At 46.5% G+C, this 25,334-nt stretch overlaps 1 protein-coding gene across 2 annotated transcripts in view; it reads left to right on the top strand.

Annotated features, from left to right (window-relative positions):
* Positions 1-25,334, top strand: part of LOC129385626 (uncharacterized) — a 53,737-nt gene that overhangs the window by 26,100 nt on the left and 2,303 nt on the right. For both annotated transcript variants that reach the window (XM_055072451.1, XM_055072450.2), the window contains 5 exons: positions 5,420-5,576; positions 8,002-8,108; positions 16,341-16,473; positions 19,003-19,173; positions 22,726-22,857. In XM_055072451.1, coding sequence (XP_054928426.1) covers positions 5,420-5,576; positions 8,002-8,108; positions 16,341-16,473; positions 19,003-19,173; positions 22,726-22,857 — 700 coding nt within the window. The remainder of the gene's footprint in view (positions 1-5,419; positions 5,577-8,001; positions 8,109-16,340; positions 16,474-19,002; positions 19,174-22,725; positions 22,858-25,334) is intronic.

The raw sequence follows: 25,334 nt of genomic DNA, 5'->3' as shown, positions 1-25,334 counted from the left end.
TTCTTATGTTTGTAGGCCGCGAAGACGAGGCTTTCGTCTCAAAATTATCCACATATTCCCAATAGGGCTCCGCGAATCTGCCACTTTTTTGCGACTCACGCACTGACATATTCTTTCTCTCGCCCGCAAAAGATCCGCGCTAAAGACGTAAAAAAAAAAGCTCCGTAAATTACGCGCTGGAAACTACACGAAGGTTCGAGCTTATTTCTTAATTATTCCACGCATGCTCTAAGCGACACTCAAAGCGGTGTCGTCTTGTGAATTCACGTGTGGGACACTCACTAACGCTTTGCTTTTCTGTGTCCGAGCACGAAACGCCTTAAAGGAGCGGTACAAACATTTTCTAAAATTTTGCGCTTAAACAATGGCTTCGCCAAATAACGCGTCTTAATTTCAAAGAAAAAAATCATGCGACCGCGTCAGAAAAGTTGACTGAGAACTCAAGCGCGCCACTACAGCCTTCCAACCTATAACCTAGGCTTGGCGGCGCAAGCGTATCCCACAAAGGAAAAAGAAAAAAAAAAAAAGCTTATTTGCTCAAAAGGTTGAACGGCGTATCGAGAAAACAAAGTTTCAAGAATCTATGCGCGCGAACCCTTAGAATATTGGCGAGCTTCTAAAGCAAACTATCTAAACAAGGCTAGAAACTTGCTTATCGAAACCATCTCTGGAATCGAAGAGATCTCAAAACCTTAAACCAAACTCCGAAAATAAAGAAACAAACAATCTTATTTCCAGAAAACCTGTATATAGCCGTTATTCATTCCGAAGAGCCGACGGCTGCGTTATCTCTCTAAGCCGTACTCCAGGCCGGGCCTAGTCTGAATGCTCTTGTCAACCTTGATAACCAAGGATTACAAAGGGCGTGCGTACCGTTACCCTTGCTCCAGACCTCCGATTCTTTACGTAGTGGTAACATGCCTGCTAGGCGTTCACTACGAATGTACCGCATACTATGACCACTTCGCGTCGCCTTGTCACCGCGCTCTTCTGGGTCTACGAGTTGCACCTCGAATTTTGGCCCCCTGGCGTTTGTCGTCCTCTGCACTGAAAGACTGTGTCTTTTCTTCGTCGTTTGGCGGCTCGGAAACGCTCTGACTGCAAACAATCCAAACGACAAACGCGCCTTTCTAACTCTTGCATTACTGCTCTTCAGATGTCTTAGTGGCTTTCTCTTTATTCGGCCGCGTTGCTTTTCCCTGCGGCATTCCCGATTCCGCGAGGCGTCTTTCTCTTAGCATGCTTTTGGGTGCTTATCTTGGAGTGCCTCTTTCTTCGTCTTGGCGGCTTCTCAGGCGGGCCCTCTTCCCGAATATCGGTCGGGCAAATCGGAAGTATTTCCTCCTCCGTCTTAAATACGTCTCCGCAGCTATAGCTGTTTAATCCTCTTTTTGTGCCCTTGGCTCTTGGTAGTTACCTGCTTGAGCTAGCTCACATGCTGTGGACCTCGTCAGACCCATGACCTGGGCTTCCGAAAATTTCACACCCACTTTTAATCAACAGCGGCTCTAAGCTGTTCGTGGAAAGGTAAGGGCGGCCTTCCGCTAACCCATTGCAGACTGCTGCTACGGTCTCGATATTTCTGAAAGGTCTCTACGTGGAAAGCTTGTATTTTTCGAGCAAACTCGCCTTCACTGAACCCGACACGCCTGCCTCGGCTACGCTCGGTCGCGATACGACCTGCGAGGCTTCTCCCACCGGCGGCAACACAAGCAACCACTCCGTCCATGTGTCCAGGAGATATTATTGATTCTCTAATATCCGTTCGAAATTGACCATGTAGAGACCGATGTCATCGCCTGTTTTGTGGGGCTGAAGCAAACTCGCCATTTTCACGCTTTCCATTCGTGGCGGCGCCGCCTCCGCACCGCGCGCTAATCTCGCTTCGACTAGTTTTATTTTCGCGAGCTAAGTTTCTGCCCGCATTTGTTCCATCTATGCCTGCCACTACTTGTCTTCTGCTCCCCCTTTTTTCCTCTCGCGCTCCTTTTCTTCCTTCGCGACATTTTTTGCCCCAGGCATTCTTGAGGTCGAACACATTGAAACCCGGTTCGTCAATCGCAGTATGGATTTCCGGCCCCTTCGTCAACTTTTGATAATATTCATGCCTAGCTCTTCTACCAACAGCAGCAGCTTCTCTTCTTTTTACCACTGTAATATCCATGCTTTTCCGAGAGAACACTACAACTTTCCCTGGACTGACCGCCCACCTGGCAGCGATCATTAACAACTAATTTCGGAATAAAGCCATGTCCTTGTCGTCCTGGAAAATGTAGTCGCTCCAGCGTTCTCGCAACCTCGAGCTTGCGAATGTCCTGTCTTCCGTTGCCCCGTTCCCAGGTCCGCCAAATTCCATATCGCGAGGACTACCTTCTGCTGCTCTTCCTTCAAATTTCCTCGAGTGGTTACTATGACGTTTGTGCCTCCCTGAACCACAAAGAGGCTGTATGCTGATCCCGGATCCACACAAGTCGTTCTTTCCTCAGTAGTTTAACTCCAACTTACGTAGGCAGGTAACGTAGGTAAACCCAAATCGTGAGTACTGCCTTCTTTATCTCACCGTTGCCAAGCCGTTGCTGCTACTCGAGGTGACGTCTGGCCAAGAACTCAGCAAGCCCATTGACGAGTGCGTACGTTATGAAAATTGGTTTAATTAACATTAATACTGGCCTAAGGTACGGAAGTCCACTCAATGTACGAGCATAATAAATGCCTGAGTTCACGTCAGGACACGTCAGCGCACTCTCACTACACAAAATTCTCCACTTTTAATGCCGTCCTCTTCCACAGGAGACTAGGCAGGGAATCTGATAAATGTATCTCGGTCAATCACAATCGTTGCATTGGTCTCAATATCCCTCCCATGATATCGCACCGTTCCGCCGAACCATGCCTACTGTGGTGCACATTGCTATACCCCATTGCATGCCTATCATCAATCGAGGCCACGCCTCCTCTATATTATAATGATAGTGCAATCGCTCGCTCCCGAATGGGAGCCGTTGGTGCGCCTTAGTTAAGTGAGTTGCCGCAATGCAATGCTACCCAGATGGTATGACTAATTTAGCTACGCATGCTTGCGTGACGCCGACGTCGATTAGCGCACGCCACTGCTGTTCCCGATGACGAGTGGTAGACGCCACCCTCCCATCATCTGTCAGGCTGTTGCCCGCCTGTCAGTCTTCCTCAGACCCCCGCTGTGAGGCGTCACCCATATGGTACTCTGCCCCACGACCTTAAAGCAGGCGCGAACGCTAGCCGACGGGGGGAGTAGGAAAGGACAACAGGAGAGCGTGGTGAACCGTCAGATCAGCCGCATCTGGCTGGCATTGAAAAAAATAGAGGTGCTGATCGAGGCAACCGGCGCTGCCGCTCTCCCTTCTTTTTTCTGAAGTTGTTGTTCTGGTGCTGAGCTTCAAACCTCCACTGACAAGCTTGACATCGTCATGTCCGGCTTACTCGCCGAACTATGTGTTCCAAACTGTGACCTAACAATCAACTATGTGACCTCCAAAGTTCACCGAAACTGCCGACCCCTTTCCGTTGGTAGAACTCAGACTTCTACCGCAACGAGGTAGAAGTCTGTGCGACGCGGGTGACGTTGGCACCCGTCCCGCCTTGTTCTTGCCGACGATGGGTAGCTAAAGGGATTTCAGGCAGAACCGGCGCATTGTTGAGAAAGGATACACAAGCCGCCTCATAGGTCTGGTGCGCTCCCCCTTACTGCTGCTTCTATTCTATATCTGCACGTATTGTATAACGCTTTTCGTCTCCTCTTAGTCTACCCCATGTCACAACAGCATTCGTCTACGCATATGGCGCAAGCCCGTAGCAGTCTGAAATCTGAGGTCGAAGCAATTCCTACAATAGCATTCGATGATGGCCCTTTTTATCAATTAGTTCAAATTGTCATGTTCAGGTAGCCGGGTCTTTTGTTGACCCGTAAACAGTCGGCGTCCACGCTGCGTCAACTTACGCATAGGCGCTGAGGAATGGCGTTTGTGTGGGTGTGGCAGGGGGGAGGGGTGAGGGTAACCTCTCAGTAAACGCCTACGGAATGCTGAACGCCGTATTGAGAAGTAACAGCGCGTTGGCAATAAAACTCGAGGGCAGCAAACTTTCATAACGTGTAAACAAGCACTAGTCCGTCCGTAACGTGCAGCTGTCGTAGATTATTCATATTTCGCCGAATTCTTGAAATATACCCCAAAGAATTGCTTTGGGTGTTTGCGAGCAACAATCACGCACACTAAATGACCGCCTTACGCACAGGTCTCCTAATAGCAGCGCCAGCCACGCCCTGGTTCACAACATACATCCACGAGATCCATGAAATTGCTAATATGCGAACGCCACTACACACAAGGCAACCCCAATCTCACATTATTCATACTTCGCAACAAAGCATTCACGCAAGAGAAACTTCGATAACGACACTACAGCGCATCAGAATTCCCGCGGAAGACCTGACGCATTGGCATACGCAGCACACTGTGGTGACTACGAGCTGGTGCCATGAAACCGACGCAACTAAAGAAAGTCGCAGCTTCGCCCGAAAGCGAAGCAGCAACCCGCGTTAGCAAGTTAGTCGACAGCTATACGAAGTAAGGATAGTACCTTTATCGGACGTATAAACTCTGAAACATTCGCTTGCTAATTGAATTAATCAGCATGGTGTCAGCCCGCACACGCAAAGATGAACACATCGCACTCGATTAGCGCGGACATTTGCTGGTGCGAGCAAGCGTGGCAAGACCGAGCGAAGTGACCTTTGTCTGTCACGTCAATGCTACAGCTGCGAGAAAACAGCGCGTAGATCCTGTTAAAACATAGGGCGCGCACGACGACGCGTGACCGTTAAATGTTCGCACTTGTTGGCGCAGTCGACGTCAGCGCACCTAGGACGGCCACCTGCAGTACGTTACTTGTGTCGTCGATTCACCTCGAGCCGCCGTGCGCAACAATTCCTGTCGCCGCTGCGCTGTCTTTTCTTCTGGCCAGATAGAGTTTCATAACATTAAAATTGATACCGGGCTGCGTGGAGATAAGCAAGTGGAACAGTGCTAACGCACACTAACGCACACAGAGGAGTTTCTATGTGGTTTTTTATTCCTTATTATCTCATGAGTTACGTTAAAACATGCAAAAATTACGAGCTTTGGGACTTAGCTGTGCTCAAGAAGTTGTAGAACATGCACAGAAATGCGCAATCAAGTTTTTTTCATGATTCTATAACCTCGAATCGATAAGCGCCAGAAATTCATTTCGTGCTTAAGTAGCCCAAGTCCACTGCAGGCGCAACGTCGAATAACAACGGCATAATGTAATGGCTGCTTCAAATGTCGCTTAAGATATTGTGACTAAACGTTGGTTAATGCGGACTTTTTCCCGACTCTGCCTGTATTGGCCGTTTTCCTAGCCTCATCGCCGAGGTTATGATTAACATGGAGCCTAAACTCGAGAAGGCCATGGAGGAACTCTTCAATGAAGGCTTCAAAGACCTTGGCATGCTAGACGTTGACATCGGTACGCGAGGGTATGACGACGTGAAGGCCAACGAACTGCAGTACTTTAAGGTAAGTGATTCGAAGCGGCCATTTTAGACACAGCTGTGGTTGACTATAGTAAAATGACGCTTTGAATCTTTTTTTTTCTTATTTTTTTTAGCAAGATGCACTCACTCCTGACGTTACCAAAGTCCGTTGCAACTGCTCGTGATGTGATACTCTCTACCTGCATTTTAGCGATTAGACAATGGCTGTTTTATGCTTAATAGCAGAGTAGTGATGAAATCGAATACGAATCCAATAGTGCCGGAAGCTAATCGTGTTGAATGCTTAACCTTTTTACAAGTATTATCAAACAGTTGCAACATCCTGGTATTTACAACAGAAGCTTTCAGTCATTATACTGCACAATATAAAACACGCTTTGTAAAAACACAACGCAGCGTTAAGAACAGCTAAGCAGTGTTCGCAAACTCAGCACTCTTAAGAGATAGGGGGTAATGCATAATTATACGGGATAGTTCCACAAGGACGAAGCAATATTTAAAAATTTTGAAATAAAGGGTCGGTTCCTACAGAGACATGCTGTCAGTCGCGGCGACCACAGTGCCACGGGTGATACGTGGTTTTAGTCGCTTATTACCAAAAAATGATTAATTAACCTTTAACCGTTCAGTATCAGCGCGGCCATTGCAATCAGCAAATCGAAGGTAGCTCTTCGTGCATGTCATATCAACTTTTCTATCTGGAAAAACGCGAATACCCGCGGAAGGCTGGCACGACGTATTTCGGCTATCGGAGCGGGCGAAACCGAAACTGCGAGGCTGCAGCGAGCGATAAGCCGCGCCCCTCGAGGCGACATTCTGTTTGCAACTATCCAGAAAGAAAAAAATGTTAAAATGTTTTAAGATAAAGGGTAGCGCCACCTGTCGCGTCTACGGCAAACACCGTGTTTTCGTTGTAGCGGTGTCAGGTGGACCCACTGTTTCGTTGCAGCGGAATCGCCATGTTTTGAGTGACGTCACCACAATCGCCACTTACCATTACTTTATTGTTGACGTAACAGGCATAGTTCGAAAATATCGTAATAAGCCACACTCGCTAAAAACGCTACCTACATGCAAAATATGCGCGGAAGTCCACCAGCGCTTTTATTTGCACAGCACATACAACACAGCCTAAAAAAGCCATAAGAATAACGTTTGAAAGCCACAACTAGTCTACTAAAGCCTGCACGATTATTGACTATTCCATTTATTGCATAAAAGTTACAGTATTTGCACCGCCCCTTCCCCCTCACCCCACAAAAGAAGGAAAAGAGAAAGACATTTGTGTATCTAATGGTTAAGCACAGCATGTTTCATGCAGGAGCAGCTGCTTAGCCATTACGAGAAATCCGAAAAACACTGCGCTTCGCCTCGACTAAAGTTTGAAGGACGCTTAAGCGTCGCCTTTAGGAGTGGACCGGGATAGCATTCGAAGACCCCTGACTGCTTTTCATGCTTCCCGGCAACTGCAGCTTATGTAACCATAGTTTTACCGGGAAATGCTGGCGGCGAACGCTATGCGCGATAACAAGGTTTCTGGTAGAAACGCGACCTCTTATGTGGATCAATTTCCTGTGATTGCTTCGTATATTCTATCTTTCAGTATGACAAGATCTAACATTAAAGATATGCGCTGTCGATGTTTTCTTAATATTACATTTGTTTGTGGGCTGCCGTTTGCAAAATTCGGAGGATTGGTGATTGAAGAGTGGTTGGGTTTGCGTGGTTTGGCATGAAGACGCTGGGCGGTCGACGCTGGGGCCCTTAACGCTATCGCGTTAAAAAGATGCAACATAAGATATTGTTCGTGGGGAAACAAACATGTGTGGCAGCTTAACAATTTTGCGGAGCTTGATCGGTGGCGGTGTCGTAACGGCGCCGATTGTGCCACAGAGGCAGCAATTTGAGTCGAAAGCCTGGCGCATTTTAATAACGAAACCCATGTCGGTGTCGAGACGCAAAACGCTGTACTTCTGTGCAGTCGCTTTCATTCGAAGGGCGCTCTTGCATACTTCTTCTCGTTTACTGGCGCACGGCGTCCGACTGCGCATTATGAATGAAGCCCCGGGATCGCCACAGGGCTCCGACTCGGCTTGCGTTGATTCTCTTTGACGTTGAATACAGACCACGACCCTGGGCCCCACCGAGGTCATTCGCAGCCGCCGCAAGAGATCCGCGGTGAAAATTATCTAAGCGACTTCGCTGTAGAACAAGTCCCGTGCACAAATGTGCAGAGCGTGACGGAACGACTACAGGAAATTAGCTCCGCTAAATGATGTCGAGAAAACATGGTAGCCATGACGTCTCTACAGCTTCGCAGTCACTGCCGGCGCATGCAGACCGCAAAAGCGTTAGCCTTCGAGATTGGTTTCTCTTACTGCGAGGAAACCATGCCTGCGTTCGTGCATTTGGGCAGCGCCGATAATCTTGCGGCGCGCATCTTGCAGCAGGTCGAAAAGCAGGTGAAAAACAGGCCTGGAAGCAAAGTCGCCCTCTCGCTTCGAGCTAGAGCAGATTCTCCAAAAGTGCTTGAAGCCGCCGAGCAGGTGACCAGGTGAGTTGGCGGCGCTCTCTGCCACCTGCAGCTATCTTTCGCGACAACTGCAACTCCAGTTTGGAACGTTTTGCGCATACTGAACGACGACAGCAAGAAAAAGACACAACGGCCAGCGCCGACTGACAACTAAACTTTTATTCCTAAATACAGCTCATGTATACCTTCTAGCTCCATCACACGATCACCACGCATGGTTATCATGTTTTGGGCCAAATGCAACTCGCTGTTGTCGAGGGATTGCAACACAAGAAAAAGTCGCTGGGAATGCATTTCACTCGTATGCCATTGCTCCTTGAGCGTTGTGTCCGAAGCGGCTAACTTGTACTACGCAGTGAAGAAATATTCGTTATCTCTAGGGCGTTCAATTCAATAATCGAGAATGAACACCTCTAGAATAGGGTTAAGTAATAAACATTCTTTAGGCAATAGGCAAACGGTATTTGTTGCATGCTTTATTGCAAATGTGCAATATAGAGGCGTTACACAGTGCCCGCAAGGTCTCGTGTTCCATATGATACCAGCAGCTTGAACGAAGGAACAAAAAAACATGTATCAATAAGGGCGTAGCGTAGCCGCTTTCAACCAGTGTGAGAACGGGACCAGTACAGTCGGGGACGGATTAACGTATGGGAGTCGGGATAGAGGGGGGAGGGAGGGAGGCTCCCTTGAAAAATGATTCCTTGACGGGACCCTTTACAGTTTGAAAGGACTCCTCACCTAGGGCCCCTCATTGTCAACTTTGATTATACCCTAGAATTTGTAACACGCCTTCAATGGACAATTACACTCAATGAACTTGTGCCACTACGCTCATTATTTTTGAACTTTTTTCTTTCTTTCTTTTGTTTTACTTTTCTACTTTCCTTTAATATCACTAATGATTGATAGAACGCAACTATTACGTCTAGAGGCTACAAAACGAAAAGCACCATACCATTATCATCACTTTCGTTATGTTATTAACCCTATAATAACCGAAACGGACGCAAAGAATGACTCAAATTAGAAAAATTTTAGACGCTCGCAATAAAATTTCTTAACCGACCACTTATTAAAGTCGTATATGCCCCCGTAGCTCTGCCGTCAACGTTTGCTTACCGAACGTTACCACAGCCGCCTAACCGTGAACTCCAGTGAAGATGACTGTGGCGCTGTTCATGATGATGATGTAATCACATGTCCCCTGAAACAGGGCGACGACAGATATTCACCTAGGTTGCTGGGTGGTTTTACTCTAAAGCAGTCTTAACAGTTTTGCTATCCCTACTTTGAATAAAACTCGCCTCTTCTAACGACCGTAGGCTCCCCTGTTTCCCTGCATTTCTTTTTGTTACCAGTACCTTAAATATAACCGTGCCGCTAGGCGTATCTACCATGTTACCTTCGGTGCCGAGAAGCAAAGCTGCCGGCTGAACAGCGTGACAGCTTCTTTCTCCTTCCTTAAAAGATTAATCTCCACGACTGCGCACCAGAATACCTCCAGCAAGGGAGGCTCGACGGTGCCAGAGCTATGACCACCATTTTCACCCACAAGCACTATATGATCTTTGTGCACAATTGCGTGCGCTAAGATAGTGCATCAAAAATCATGTGTGATGAAAATAAGAATACCTCCAACGTGTGACATACATATTGTACCACCATCGTGCTATTTAACTCGCTCGGTGAGCTTCGTCGGCCTCCGGAGAAATTGTCACGCTGCACGACACAGCCGAAAGAAGATGAAGTAGTGGTGTGCGCGAGGAGCTGGCCGCTGCCTGTACGCCTTGCATGATCGTCCTGTCTCTTGCTCTACGTTAACAATCTATCACGCAAATAAACGCAGCCCATCCATAACAATTTTGGTGGAGGCTCTGGGTAGATCACAATGGACGATCGAGCTATACTACCACTTCGACGCAGCAAACGTCTGGCTACCACCGGGCGAAGACGCTGACAAGAGTGATTCGGACGGAAGCGAAGTTTGTAGGGAAACAGCGGACGAAAACATTCGCCCTAAGTAAGCTGGCTCGAGAAGCACGCACATCCTCAGCCAATTCGAATGAAGACGTCGAGGACTGGTTGAGATACTACCAGAGGGTGAGCCTCCATAGTGAATGGAGCGCCTCCGTGCAAGTCTCTAACGTTACATCTTTTATTGCCTGAACTGCCCTTATGTGCTTCGGCAATAACAAGGGCTCGCTAACAATTTGGGGCAGCTTCGGCAAAGAGATAAAGAAATGCTTTCGCGATTCGCTTTCGGGAAAGAAAAGGGCTGAGCGACACCTTCAATACGAGCGCAGGTACCGGGAGATAAGTGCACTACCTATATTGAGGAAATCGTGCAGCTTTGCGGAATTGTGAACGCAAGTATGTCGGACGAGGACACGATTGGACACCTACTCAAGGGAATAGCCGAAGATGTATGCAAATTTTTATCTCTAAGGAAGACCTCACAACCCCTTCCGACTTAAGGCTTCACTGCAGTACGTTCGAGGCTCTTAAAACACGCCGCATTATTCCTAAGTTTGGCCGGCTGGACAATGTGATCAACGTAGCAGGTGTGGACGTACCTGCCTCTAAGGACCTTGTGGGTTTAGTACGACGCGTTATCCCAGATGAGCTGGCTCATTTTCAAGGCCCAGATGCCAACCACATGTGCCACCAATGCTCCGGTGAAGAGCGCTACTTTGAAGCACTGACAGTCTGGCCACGACCTGTCTACAGCGACCATCCCCTTTACGACATCAGCTATGCCCAGAGCCCCATGGTTCAGCCACAGCCTACGAGTTTTGAACGTCCACATGACAGACAGCCGCGACGTGCCTCTCCCGTCCACAACACGCCTTGGAGATCTGTGCCTAACTTCAAAAAAAGATCGCAGGCCACCTGTTTCCTACAGCTGCGGGGCTCAGTGACACATCACGAGGTATTGCCGCCATCGGCCACAGTGTGGTTCTCGATGTCGTGCGTATTCACCGCGCATGCTCGAAACTGCATCCTGGCAACAACTTATTCCTCTTCGTCAGCTATCTCGGTAGTAAACGCCAAGGAATGACTCCCCAATATCTAACCGCAGCCTGACTTCATCGCCAACCGGGACACGTCGATCGCCATACCCGCATCGTATTAGACATTAAGCTGCAGGGCTGGTGAAGATTCACTCAGCAGCGATTTCAGACCAGCAGCGCTGGATGACGTTCCATCCGATTGCCAAGAAGTTTTTTCCATGTCCACTGATGTACATGTGCTTGCGCAGACGGCAATGTTAACCCCATTGTCCTCGTCGCGCGTGCGTGTTGATTTTGGCTGTCGATTAATGAAACCCGAATACGTCAACACTCTAAAGAAGAATGTACTTATCCCTCGCTCACTTATCGAAGTTGTAGAAGGTTGTGCTCACGTGTAAACGGTGAATCTGTCCTCCGAGTAAGTTGTATTGTCTGCCTGACTGAAGGTAGCACGCTTTGAGGAAGGTGGTGCTGTGAGCATTCGAGCAGTTGCTACTCCCACGGACGCAAGCTCGTCGCTCAGTGACCACGGTTCAAAATTTCAGAGCATGATTTATAAATCGCTCCCTTCTTCCCACCAACAAGCGCTGCTAGGGCTCCTTGCCTGCTATGCTTCAGTGTTTGACTTTGCAAGAGCGCGTCTACATTCACCACTGCACTCCCTTGTACACCGCCGCAACAGTCGCGCAACAGCGTCGCCAATATTGCAGAAGCCGTACCGCGTTTCTTCAGCGGCGCGCAAAGTGGTCGCCGAACAAGTTAAAGACATGCTGCACAATGGCGTCGTCCAATAGTTCATAGGCGGCTCCAGTTATGTTGGTAAAGAAGAAAGATGATTCATGACGATTCTGCACCGACTGCAGCTGCCTAAACCTAGTAACAAAGAAGGATGTGTGTCCTCTCCCACGTGTAGATAACGTCATCGACTGTTTACATTCTGCTTCGTACTTCTCTTTTGTCGATCTGCGTTCAGGCTACTGGCAGAAACCTAGGCACCCCCCGGACTTGAAGAAGACTGCCTTCGTAATGTCCGCGTAATGCCTTTCAGTTTGTGTAATGCTCCGGCAACATTCGAACGATTTATGGGTACGATTGTGCGTGAACTTCGATGGGAATTATACGTGTGTTACCTGGACCACGTTGTCATTTATGGCAAGACATATCACGAGCACAACCAATGATTAGAAGTTGTCCACGTACGGCAAACTAGACTGATTTCAAATTAAAAAAAAGTGTCATTTCGCCGAGCGTCAAGCACTTGTTTTGGGTTCCCTCATCGACCAAGAAGGCATCAACCCTGACGCTCTAAGTCTGCTAATTTTAAGCGAAAGTCGCGAGCGTTGCACTGGCATGGTGTACACCGCTGGCCAGACACTTTTTGGCGAAGCCATCGTTGCTTCTATGAAAAATCATGGGATTGCGCTGTGAAATAGGTCGACAACACCGGTTTAAAGCCAGAATGGCCTCTTCCTTGGGGATGCTTTTAAGCGACGTACTGACACGTAAAAGAGCATTGATTGCTGCGAACATCATGGGAATCAGCACACTTGGTATGTCATTCACAGTGCTACCATCTAAAAGCTTTTCTTATTTCTTCCTGTTCTTCTGCTGCTACCTTGGGGGTAATTCTTGTTGTTGGCTTGCGGCTGTATAACTTGAGGGCTTTGACTGGCGCTTGGCAGATGATGGTCTTCGCTGATTTTCTCTAAAGACTGAGGAGAAGGACTTTGTCGAAGCCGTGTCCCTGCGCTGTTCAGTGCCGTGTTGTTTTTTGGTCTGTAAATGAAAACATTACATCCGGATTCGGTAGTGGTTCCCGTCATTACCGCACTTCTCCATGGATTTATTTCATTGTCCGTGCAAGAGTAGCGGCTTTCTTTTTGGGACACCCGCCGTATGATGCGGCATGCTCGGCTCCACAGTTTGCCCATCGAGGCGGCGAACGTGGCGTTCACTCTTTCTGCGTACGTGCACCAGCGCATATATTGCAGCGGATGGACCCTTTACAATATTTCGCTATATTTCTACGTCTTTGACTTATGAAACACTGAGTAGCGGACCCCATGTAGCCCGTCACCAGATAACTGCAGAATCCAAAAGGCATTCGGGTTGGTGCAGCAGCGTATTTGGAGAATTCGAGGATGACCGAGTGTCTTCGGGTCTCCATTGCCGTGGCATTACCGCGCCATTACCGCGCCATATGTCTCCTTGTTCGCTTAAATACACCTTCAAGTCGTCATTCGAGTACTCAACAGGAACGTGCTGCATCCTTCCGTAGGTGGCAGAGTAGTGGCATGGAACTCAAGCTTTCACAGCGTTACCCAACAGATCTGCCACCGCGAGGAGGTGATTAGTTGCAGGAACTGTAGACACTGTCACCATGAGGTTGCCAACCTTGATGCGACGATGGCTGAGTACCTTTTCTGGGGCTGTTGTCACGACTGCAATAGCCAGGAGATTTGGGTTTACTTTGCATGAGCTACTGTCAGGAGGAGTTCGCTTGAGTATGACAGAAACACCTGCGACTCTTTTCTTTTTGTGAAACAGTGAAGGCTGTTTGGTGTAACTCTTCATTGTCTCCTGTAGATTCCCTTGTCCGGAACTCGTGTTCACGTAGCCTTTGCCTTGCTTGCTCATTTTCTCTGTGCCCTACAGAAAGAACATGCTGACCTGATGGCTGATTGCTTGCGGTGGATGTGATTAGAGCATCACTGAGGGCGGACGATAGCGGAGGCGCGCCCCTTTGGTGCGTCGGCCTGGTGCGCTTCGGGAGCTGCTTGCTGTGCTCCTCTCGCAGGACGGTGATCCCCAGACCGGCGTTCGTTGAAAGCGAAACAGAATACGCACATGTTGGCGGAGTCGAAGCCACCCCCTCTCCCTCCCGCGCCTGCCTTGCCGCTTTCCTACAATGCTGGCGCGCAAAATTCAGCCGCGATCGTCAGTTCCCCTTGCACCCAGTCGCGAAATGCTCATTTGCTGCCGGAGAGCAACGACGCCCCCCTCCCCCTCCCCCTCTTTCTCCCTCCCTTCCTCCCTCCTTCCCCTCCCACGGCCTTTCGCGCGACGGAAAACGGCGCCTTTGTGCTTCGCTTTCTCCTTCGCCCGCGCCAAATTTATGCGCTATCGTAGGCTTCTATCGCGCGCTTTCAGTCGCACATATAGCATAAGACGCGCGACGACGATGCTATCGCCCTTGTACTTTATACGGAGCATCACGGCAACGCCGACACGGACGGGATAAATGCGCCTGGAGTGTCCATATAATTGATATCGTAATCAAACACAGCTCTTACCGCTCCAGTCCGTGCCAGAAGAACACGCGCTCGTGCGGGCGGTGTCCAAGTTATGGAACAGGACACCGTCCGAAATTTTGGTCCTCCTTAACTTGGCCGTCTATGGAAAGAGTGGCGATGGCATGAAGCTGCGCTGCTCTGTACATGCTAATTATATTTAAAAAATGTATCAGCTGTTTTGCATGCATAAGATTTTTTTTTTTTTTTTGCCACGGCGTTCTTGCATGGCTGCCTGGATAGAATGATTGGTGTCACAAAGAAATGTGTTTCAGATCCTGCTACTTATTTGAGATCTAACTTCCTTCGGATGGTTCCACTTAGAGTGGCGAAAATGACGATTCTTATTACCGAAAGTTTTTCTCTTTACTTTTGGATTACTGAAATACAAAAACCAGACATTTTAAGCGCTGTTTTCCGTTTAAGCGGCGTTTCTCTTTAAACTAGTTCCGCTTACCAAGATTCTGCTCCATGGTGAAAATAAATATTGCATTAACATGACATTATGCCACTATGGCAGTCAACATAATTGCATAATAAAGCGAAAATAAAAAGCAGCCATGATAAGGCATCTAACCAAATGTTTTCATGCCATACCTTGGAGACTCCCACGTAAACAGTCCAAAAATAGAGCAATCAATATGCGTTGCACATGTTACAAGGCTGTTGTTGCTACGTTAGAGCACGCCAATGAGTGGCGCTAGTTCGCATACTATATTTTCAACGTTGTTATCTGACGAGTTATCTAAATAAACCCTGTAACAGTTGGCAACTTGAACATTGAACCGTTCTTTGTTCTCTGTACACATTTAACCAATGTACAACTTCCTTTGACAGCGTGGAATGCGATAGCATTGGATTTACTGTCAACAATACTTGGCTCATCATGCATTTATGCAGTTACTTCAGAAATTCATCGTGTAACTTTCAAATATAGAAATGGGGCCGGGAAAACAAATGTTGATGTCATTGCAGAATATTAGTTACTTTATGCCTTGTTTCAGTAAGCTTAATGTATTACTGATACGAAAGCTAACCAAAATGCTTCCTTTCGATTTCGTTCAGGGAAGGCGCGTTATGCTTCAATTAACGTTACCGTGCGATTTAGGTCCATACATTTTTAGTTTGAATAAAGTTTTCTTTTTGCAAAAGTGTTTCAACAACCTTATCTTTGCCTTGAAAAAAAAAAAAGATCGGACCACCCAGAAAAATAACGGCTTTTTGAAAGAAGAAAGTGGAAGTGGTGCCTCACATTCGTCATGCTTCCCGTAACGTGTAAAATTGGCGCGATGTCATGGCACTCGCGCTGAATTATTTGTTCCGTGCCAATTACCGCACGCGCGTGGCGCATATCTCGGTCGAATGCAGAAAGATGCGATGAAAAAAAAAAAGAAAGACGCATACCAGGCTTAATGTTGCTTGCATCATTGACGTCGTTTGAGAGATTCTTCTTCTAACGTGCGGCGAGAGATACACTGTGCAGGCGAGACATTACCTAAACTATTCTTCGGGTTCAGTAACACGACCTATCAATTGGCGATAATGCGTTTGCTCATTTGTCGATGTACTAGGTGCCCGCTCAGTACTATTCTATTTCACGGTATAACGAAATTACAGTACCCTGGAAAAGTACGGATACGATGACGGTTGCCTTCTTAATTAGGGATGAAGGACTGTCCCATTCAACGATGTGATTCAGAATCCATCGGTTACACTTCTGTTAACCTAAAACAACTCTAAATAGTTTCATCTGTAGAAACTTTGAATTTCGCGCGTTGTTGGTGATCTGCCATTGCTTCCGGGCATGTCTAAATAGCCGGCTTGTATATATTTGCATGCTTTCCAGAACGTCCTGTCGTTCTTTCTTTTGCATGTTGTGACGCTACTTTCTGCTTGCCCCTTTGTATTCGTGGACTGTGCACCTCACTGCTTCGGCTTTCTCGTAACAGAGATTTCCCGTGCATTGGGATTGTGATCGTACAGACGCACACCAGCGTGGCAACCGGAACCACCGACATCTACCGAATCGCACCAAACCCCGATCATACAGCATTCGATCAGGGCTACACTGCTGTAACGCTGGTAAGTGTCCTGAGAACAGGGCAGCGAACCATATGCGGGAAGGCCACACACAAGGACACCAGCGGCTTCGTCAACGACGGGGTTTTATTTACCGACAGCGACTCCGTTTTGCACATTCCCGAGCGAACCGGCGTCTCCGGCCGTCCTCGTGTCTCTATGGGGACCCTGCAACGGCCAGACGCCGTTGTGACTCTTGCACTGCGTGGTATATCCGTGTCATGCCCACACGCAGCTATGCTGCTCCGAAGGAAATGTAAAAGAGCGGCTAGGTTGGGTTTGGTTATAGGCCCGTGCATATCAAGGACGCAAGAGAAGATCCTCCCCCCTCCCCCCCCCCCCTCCAAACACAATAAAAACAGCGTTGTGCGTCTGCCCATTATCACTCCGCTCTAAAGGAGAAACACAAAATTTGCTGTTGCCAATTCAAGCGTCACGAAGAGAAGTCCTCCAGCACGTTCAGCAACAGTGAGCACGCCGCTGTCACACGCCGCAGCCGCGAATCGCCAAAAACTCCAACTGTAGGGGAAAATACGACAGCTCACCATGCGAATGGGTCGTTGAAGAAAGGGGCCATAATGTGAATGATTTCGCTGAACACCTGCACAAGGTACCCTCTAGCCAACGAATTTTCCCTTTATGTGTGCGTTATGATAGCAGGAAAAAAATTACCGGACCGACTGTCTCCCGACGCACAAAAAAACATCCACAGTAGGGCGAAGGGAACAAAGGTGCGGGAGATTGAGTGCAAGGGATAACAAAAAGAATGAATTCCGTGGTTAATTCTTTTTATTACGAAATTTTATGACTACATCATTGGCTAGAGCACGCATACGTGGTCCCTTTGAGTGGCACATGACCTGTCACTCACCAGTCACTGATAGTTGATGAACGTAGCCGCAAGTATCCCACGAGAGTAAAAAGAGTAGGTGAGTGACCGAATGGGAATACCCTATAGTCCTCGTAAGCCTTCTTGTCCTTTGCACCTGTGTCCCCAGATATGATTCGAAGCCAGGCCAGTGGACAGGGGTCTCCTTCAAAAGTGAACTTCGTTCCCCACGGATAGCAAGATGACTGCTGCGACGCGCGAGCTAAACCTGAGCATGTTTTCTTTCTCAATATTTTCATGCGCGAAATGCGCTTTGTAGCTGGTTTTCGCAGTTTCCTAGGTAAACTATGCAAGTTACCTTATTTATGATTCGTTGAAGTGTGAAGTATGTTGTGAGAGACGTACGATAAATGTTGAATTTGTGTACTTTAATAAAAAGCTTTGTAAAAAAAAGTGTTTATTCGAGCGTTCAAGAGTGTTGTACGGTCGTTATCCGCAGTGTTTTGCGGAATCTTAAAACAGCTGTACGTGAAACAAAGCTCATGTTCGGTGTAAATGGGAACAGCGCCGTGTCAAGTGAAAGGTGTGTTTAAACGTTAACGTTTATGGCATGATTACTTTATTTACTCAGCCCTCATTTTCTTCTTACTTCCGTCCGTTATAAGAGTTTCATGATAAGTTTCCCCGGTGCCCGGGGAGAACTAGAAAAAGACTTCATGTTCATAGTTGGTAAAAGTTAGTGCCACAATATGGGAGTGTGGTGGCAAAGCTCAAAGCGGCTGGCTATAAATTACATGCGCAAAATCTCTGGAATGTTATAGCTGTGTTCCACTAACAGCGTATAATTTAACCCGCTGCTATGGGGGAAATGTGAATGTCATCTAGATCAAGTTTCACGACAATCGAGGGACTTTCTTTGTAAGTTATCAAGCGAAGGTAAATGAGCATGGTTCCCCCACAGCCCTTGTAAAATAGAAATCCTTACGCAAGTGCTTTAAAGTGCCCTACGACCATTTTCATAAAGTGTACCAGCGTTTCTATAGTTTTGCGAGAGAACTGTACGTTACCCGAAGTTCATGTTTTGCATACATTTGGAGATTGTTGTCAATGAAGTGTGGAGAAACTGCACAATTTCGGTCTTAATTAGGAGTATTGCAAGTATTTATTGAGCCCTCGCTTTTTTTTCTGTCTTCGAGTAATATACGAAATTGATTATAAGTTTTCTTGGTGAACTAATTGCGGCACCTTGCATTACTTGGAGAAAATAATTGACACGTTCAGGCCGATGTGCAGCAAACATCTGTGGACGAATTCCACTGTTTGCAACAAACTTACATACGCGAGCAGTTCTGTGCATTATAAGTGTCTTTTACGTATGGCGCAGCATTTAACCTGTGGTGTTCATTGAACCATAAATGACAGGGAGGCTCGTTTTTCTTTCTCCGAGTGACTTGTGTTGGATGAATTACTGGCTTTGTAACAAAATTACCTTAACAAGTTCTCCAAAGTGTTAAATTTGGGCAATATTTCGAACTGGTTATTCATACCCGGGCAATCTTCTTGTGTGGATTATTTACATCGAACTGTCAGTATTATTGCAACCGCTCCAACGAACAAAAGCTTTGCTTTCAATTGAAATTGAGTAGTAATTGAACATGCTCGCACAAGTCTCCTGTCTCTCTTTTTTTCTGCTCGCCCTGCAGAGGACGCTAAGTGGCGACCTCCTCAAAGAGGTGGCCAAAAATATAACTGATGGCCGTCGCCACCTGTTGTTATCAATAGCCATGTATGCGAACGCCTATCGCGTCAAGAACGAATCCAACCTCAACGACACCAGAAACAATAAGCAAAGCCTCATTATGGACTATCGAGCGGTGAGTGGCTCAGCTCCTTTCTAATTTATCACGTTCAGACTATTGAACATTTATTTTATATTTTGATGTTTTACGAACCAAATCTGTGATCTGATTATGAGTTATGTCGTAGCAGGGGAATGCGAATTAATTTAGACCACCTGGAGTTCTTTAACGTGCACTAAAATCTAAATAGCTTTAGTTTTGCATTTCGCCCCCATGAAAATGCGGCCGCCGTGGCAGGCATTTGATCCCGTGAGCTCGTGCTTAACAGCGCAACACCGAAGCGAATAAGCAACCATGGCCGGAGTTCTGAAGATCATCCACTGTCCAAAATCACAAAACATGTTTTCGGTATTCCGATGCGTTGTACGCAATTTCCTAATCACTCAGCGTCATTCGTCATTCTTGTACGCTATTCTATCTCAGCGTGTGTAATGTGCCTGCTAAAAGAAATCTAAATACTACAGGAAACTTTATCACGCAACTAGTTCACGGCACTGTGAAAGCCGCAGGATTCCATAGCCAACAGGAAGGCCGAATGGCCACTCGAACTTGTCTTCATCCGTGCCGCGTCGTCCGCTGACAGCCACCGTAATTCGCAGTATACTACGTGCATGCACAAAGATCCTAATATATGTCACGTTTCTCTATAACGTACTATGTACCGAGGAAAAAAGCTGAGAACGAAGAATGAGATTCACGCGATAGTAATGCCTTAGCATTAGCTTCCCCATGTTCTGCCCCTTTTGCACGTTCCTGTATTGTGCGGAATAATAAGACGTGTCAGAATGCTCTTCGTCGCATAGCCTCAGCATTCTTCGCCGACATTCTAGTACACAATTACTTGCAACACTCATAGAAAGCACGGCGTCAGTCGTTACATTTGAATATACAACACGCTGAACACAGACGCAGACACTAACGCGACTGTCTGAACGCGCGCCACGTGTCCGTGCTTGCCCGGGAGCGAAGTACATTCACCGTCGCGGTCGAGCGCCAGCCGTGCGGGTGACTGGTGGTAATGATGATGATGATGATGATGATGATTACTTACATGCGCTCCCCTTTGAAACGGGCGGCTGACAAATCGTTACCTAGCCTGCTTGATTTAATAATGTACGCTATTCATGTTTTTCACGCTAGCATTTTGGAAAACATCTCCATGATCTTTCTTTTCTTTTTCCTATCTTGTGCCTGCACGTATCCGGTCGTGTCAATATCTTCTCTGCTTTATTTCCCAATAATACTGTAAAGCTGTCTTTCTTATCTCGACTATTGACCGGTTCATTTTTCCGTCCGCTTTAAGTTCGGGCGGTTTTCGAAGCTGCACGTTACCTACAGATCTCACCTTCACATTTCATTAGGGTGTGCTTCGTGGTCTGTGGTTATTTGCTGCAGCGTTTATTATTACCCTCTACTTGGTTGTCAATTGACTTCTTCCATTCTGTCTCCACACTTTTCAGGTACAAATATTTGCGCACTTTAGCCACATATTCATTTTGATCCTTGTTCCTGAGTCTTTCTTATCTGATTTTAAATGGGGCCCAAACCACGTCACCCTACACGGCCTCATTGCTGGTTTTACCGTGGGCTCCCAAAGACATCCAGCCTGCCGATCGTTGGCTAACTCCTAACGCCGGCAAGATATCCGATTTGAAGCACAGACCGGCATTTCCGGATCTTAGCGCTGGCACGATTACTCCTTTCCAGATTCTGCGCACCACCTCATATTTATTGTTGCCCCAAAGCGCCTTATGTTTCGTAACTGATGCATTCTGATTCCCCTTCATTTTCAGATTATATTGCTGGGTGCTTGAGCAAGTCTTCCGTTTATGCATGCATACGCCGAGGTATATATATATATATATATATATATATATATATATATATATATATATATATATATATATATATATATTGCTTGACTACTGGTCTGACTTGATCTTGAACTGACAACACGTAATTACTCGTCTCTTCATCAAATATTTTAATTCCGGATTTATCTTTGCTAAACTTATGGCCTAGATTTGCCATTGCGTTATCAGAGATATTCCCAAGTCTCTGTAGATCTCTTGAATTCACCTGTAGTGCCGCTATGTCACCCGTGTGCATCCATCGGGGGACCTTCTGTTGCTTCATTTGACCATTGCACATGTAGGATAAATCAACCCATAAGTGACTGTTTTACTGTCGCTTTTCTGTGCCCGTAACACAAAGCGAGAACTATACAGACAGAGGACATACTAGCTTCAGTCCTTAGTTAATTTCCACTACTTCATTACATTTTCTGCCTTCCCATACCGCATGTACTCGGTTTTCTCTAGACATCTCACTCAGCAGCTCCACGAAATCGTCATCTATTTTTTCGAGCTTGAGAATAGCCCATAACTCTTCACTCTCTGTGTTGCCACAAGCTCGCTTATCTAAAAATGCTATCCATAAAGGTATATTATGAGCTATTGAAGTTTCTATGAACTGAATTTGTGCAAACATAACCATCCTCCAACATCTGCCTTGTCTGACCCCATTCTGCAGTCCATCCAGTATATTATGTTTCACCACCCACTTCAACCGCTCCAATTTCATGCCTTGCATTGTCATTGTATGCATCCCCGACGTTACTGTAAGTGGCCTGAAGGAGATCTTCTTCTCCTTATGACATTTACCGTTCTTGATAAGCTTCATCTCGCTTTCAGGCCATCACCATTCCAGCGCAATCTAGAGCCCGGATCAGATGGCGTAGGTGCGCGCTTCCTCCTCTCCCCAACAACCGCACTGCACTTGAGCTCGCCTCCCCTCGGCGCGCTTCCTCTCTCGCGACGTCCCGTCACCCCTTCCCTTCCTCTTGCGTCGGCCTGTTCTCGATTGCTCTCCCCTCTTTTGCCGCACACAAGCCGACAGACAACTTTCCGTTAGCATGAACGCTCTAATGCTATAGCTCGTTGAAATAAAACTATTTTACCCCTCCAATAATTCCAGAGTTGCGTCCGGAGCTGCATTCTGATGCGCCAGAAGATTGCCTGTGTACACCTCGTAACCTCGGCAGCGCGGCGAACTGTGTGTGAGATTGTATAAATAATCTAGAGTAGCTGAAAGGCACGACCATAAAACTAAGATGGAATTGATAAGTTGTAGTTGAGTTTGCCTTAACTTCGTCCTTGTCGCTCCACACGGCATCGCGACATAACAAATCGCAGTCTTCAGCAAGGCATCGCAAATAAGTGCGACAAGTCGCTTTGCTGTCTGTGTTTGCAATGTCTTATCATTTTCTATGTTTTCAGCTAAACAAAACTTCTCCCTAAATTCTGGCCAATAGTAAAGGCACACAAAGCTTAGGAAATTAAGCCACGATAATTGCGGCAGCCGTAGGCCCGCGTAGATCTGACATCATTCCCATAGCGGGTGAACGATGGCAACGCAAGAGTTCCCTCTAGTCTTTCTTGCGGGAAACTCTATGACTGTGTGCCACCATTGAGAACAATCTAAGGTGACGATCTTTACACTCAGTGTTCATGTACATTCTGTGGGCGAAACGTACATCACCTCCTCTTTCCCCTTGTCTGTTTGCAGGTGTGCAATTGTTCGGTAGCTCTATGTGAGCGCTTTATGGATCCCATGGACCCTTCTACTGAGTATTCGGTGAACCACATACGCAATGTGACCCTGGTGTACTTAGACGACAAAAGACAAATTGAGGACAAGGTAACTGGACTGCCAGTGTTTGTCACGTCCTGTTTTGGAACGCGCAAACACCTCGGACATAAAACGTTGCGGAACCAACTGAAGATAACTTAGGTTCTACAAACCTTGGGAAGTATTGGACTAGGCGTAGGCGTTGGGGGTCGCCAGGGGAGTAACTCCTGCCTCAACTAGAGAAATTGTTGCAGTAGTCTAACGCCTTAGTTAGAATCCACAGCAATACTAGAACTAAGGGCCCTGCGTTCTTCTTCTTCGACGTAGGCATAATAAGTAAAGAATTAAAGAGCCAGTTGGCCGAACCTGCATCTGATATAATCTGCAATAATGGTCGGCTTGCCGGTGGCTAACCATATAAAATTAATTTAAACGAGTGGTTTATCTATGAGTTCCTTAGAACTTCTAACATCACATTTTGTTTATTTATGGCCTACCAAGATGTGCCTGGGCTTTCTAGAAATGGCCTGCTTGATGGGTTACGGCGCAATACTAAACAAAGACTTTACAACGTTTGTTGATAGTTGTGCTGACAAGTGCACTCTTAAAGCACGCAGACGCGTCTGCGTGGCCAAATTTTAAACACAAAAAGACACGCACAAAAATGCGAGTGCCGTGAAATGCGCAGAGGTGCGTGCCTCTGCGCATTTCTGAATTCATATAGAAGCCATAAAGTAAAGCATTGGCTATATAAGCCCAGTAAATATTCGAGATGATGGCGTCGTAGATCTATTTCAACGTTATGTGTGCGTTTTCTTTTCTCTCTTCCTGTAATGCGATACCGATCGCCGCTTGCATATCCGTAATGGTGTTAATTTTCTTCTCAGCGACGCTGACAGAATTTCCTTCGGCTCACGTGCAGTTGTCTAAGCCATTGCGGCTTCGCAGATATTTCAAATTGCGGAACATCAGGAGTCTAGTGAAATTCATCTGTGTGCCGCATGATTCTCACGTGCAGACAGTGCTTTATCTGCAAAATTCAAGGAAAGAATTGTGCTTGCTGTTCACGCTTAAACGTCATGCGGTAATATCGTTTACGTTATTGTTTTGCTCCACGTCATTCGTAGTAAATTTGGCATCTTTGGTTGCTTGTATCATTAAAAAAATCTTTCTCGCATAGTACATTAAAGATGCCTGTCAAAGTTAGTTACGGCATTCGTGTGTAAACTGCAGCATATATCCATGTCATCTCCATGAGCACATCGGTGGACACACGAAGTGGCAATATCGCTTGGAACCGTGATTCACATCGATACCACCACATATTATATATAGTGTTGTAATCACCGCACTCCAGGTAAAACCCTACAGGAACACGCCCCCTCCTCTCCCCCAGCCCCTATTCTTAGTGTCCTGGCTGCAACGTCGTTGCCATGGCTATTTATAAGAAGCCAAGCCCGTCGACAAAGGCGTCTGTTGCAGATAGGGCGCTACGGTTGAGTATAAACGCGTTAGCACTATTTGCGTACCTCATACACTTTCACGGGGATATCTATCTATCTATCTATCTATCTATCTATCTATCTATCTATCTATCTATCTATCTATCTATCTATCTATCTGTCTGTCTGTCTGTCTGTCTGTCTGTCTGTCTGTCTGTCTGTCTGTCTGTCTGTCTGTCTGTCTGTCTGTCTGTCTGTCTGTCTGTCTGTCTGTCTGTCTGTCTGTCTGTCTGTCTGTCTGTCTGTCTGTCTGTCTGTCTATCTATCTATCTATCTATCTATCTATCTATCTATCTATCTATCTATCTATCTATCTATCTATCTATCTATCTATCTATCTATCTATCTATCTATCTATCTATCTATCTATCTATCTATCTATCTATCTATCTATCTATCTATCTATCTATCTATCTATCTATCTATCTATCTATCTATCTATCTATCTATCTATCTATCTATCTATCTATCTATCTATCTATCTATCTATCTATCTATCTATCTATCTATCTATCTATCTATCTATCTATCTATCTATCTATCTATCTATCTATCTATCTATCTATCTATCTATCTATCTATCTATCTATCTATCTATCTATCTATCTATCTATCTATCTATCTATCTATCTATCTATCTATCTATCTATCTATCTATCTATCTATCTATCTATCTATCTATCTATCTATCTATCTATCTATCTATCTAACCGTTTTTCCATCTACCTGGGTCACTGGGTAGCCCGGGGTTGAACAGTTAGCGCATCGGGCTGCCGAACAGAGATAACAGAACTCGAAACTAGCCATCGGACCCACTTGGGTCACTGAGTATGTGCCCATGTACAGGTATGTGCCGCTCTACAACGAAACTCTTTCACGCTGACATGGATTACTGCAGATGCGGGAGTGGGTAGGCACCACTGTTCCAAGAAACTATTTCACGCTGACATGGATTACTGCAGATGCAGGAATGGGTAGGCACCGCTGTTCCAAGAAACTCTTGGGCGCCGATTTGGAACACTGGGTATGTTCCACTCGGTCCGT

Source organism: Dermacentor andersoni, chromosome 7 (assembly GCF_023375885.2).
Source record: "Dermacentor andersoni chromosome 7, qqDerAnde1_hic_scaffold, whole genome shotgun sequence".
NCBI lineage: Eukaryota > Metazoa > Arthropoda > Arachnida > Ixodida > Ixodidae > Dermacentor > Dermacentor andersoni.
Note: the sequence above shows the minus strand (reverse complement) of the source record. Positions and strands in the feature narration are given on the sequence as shown.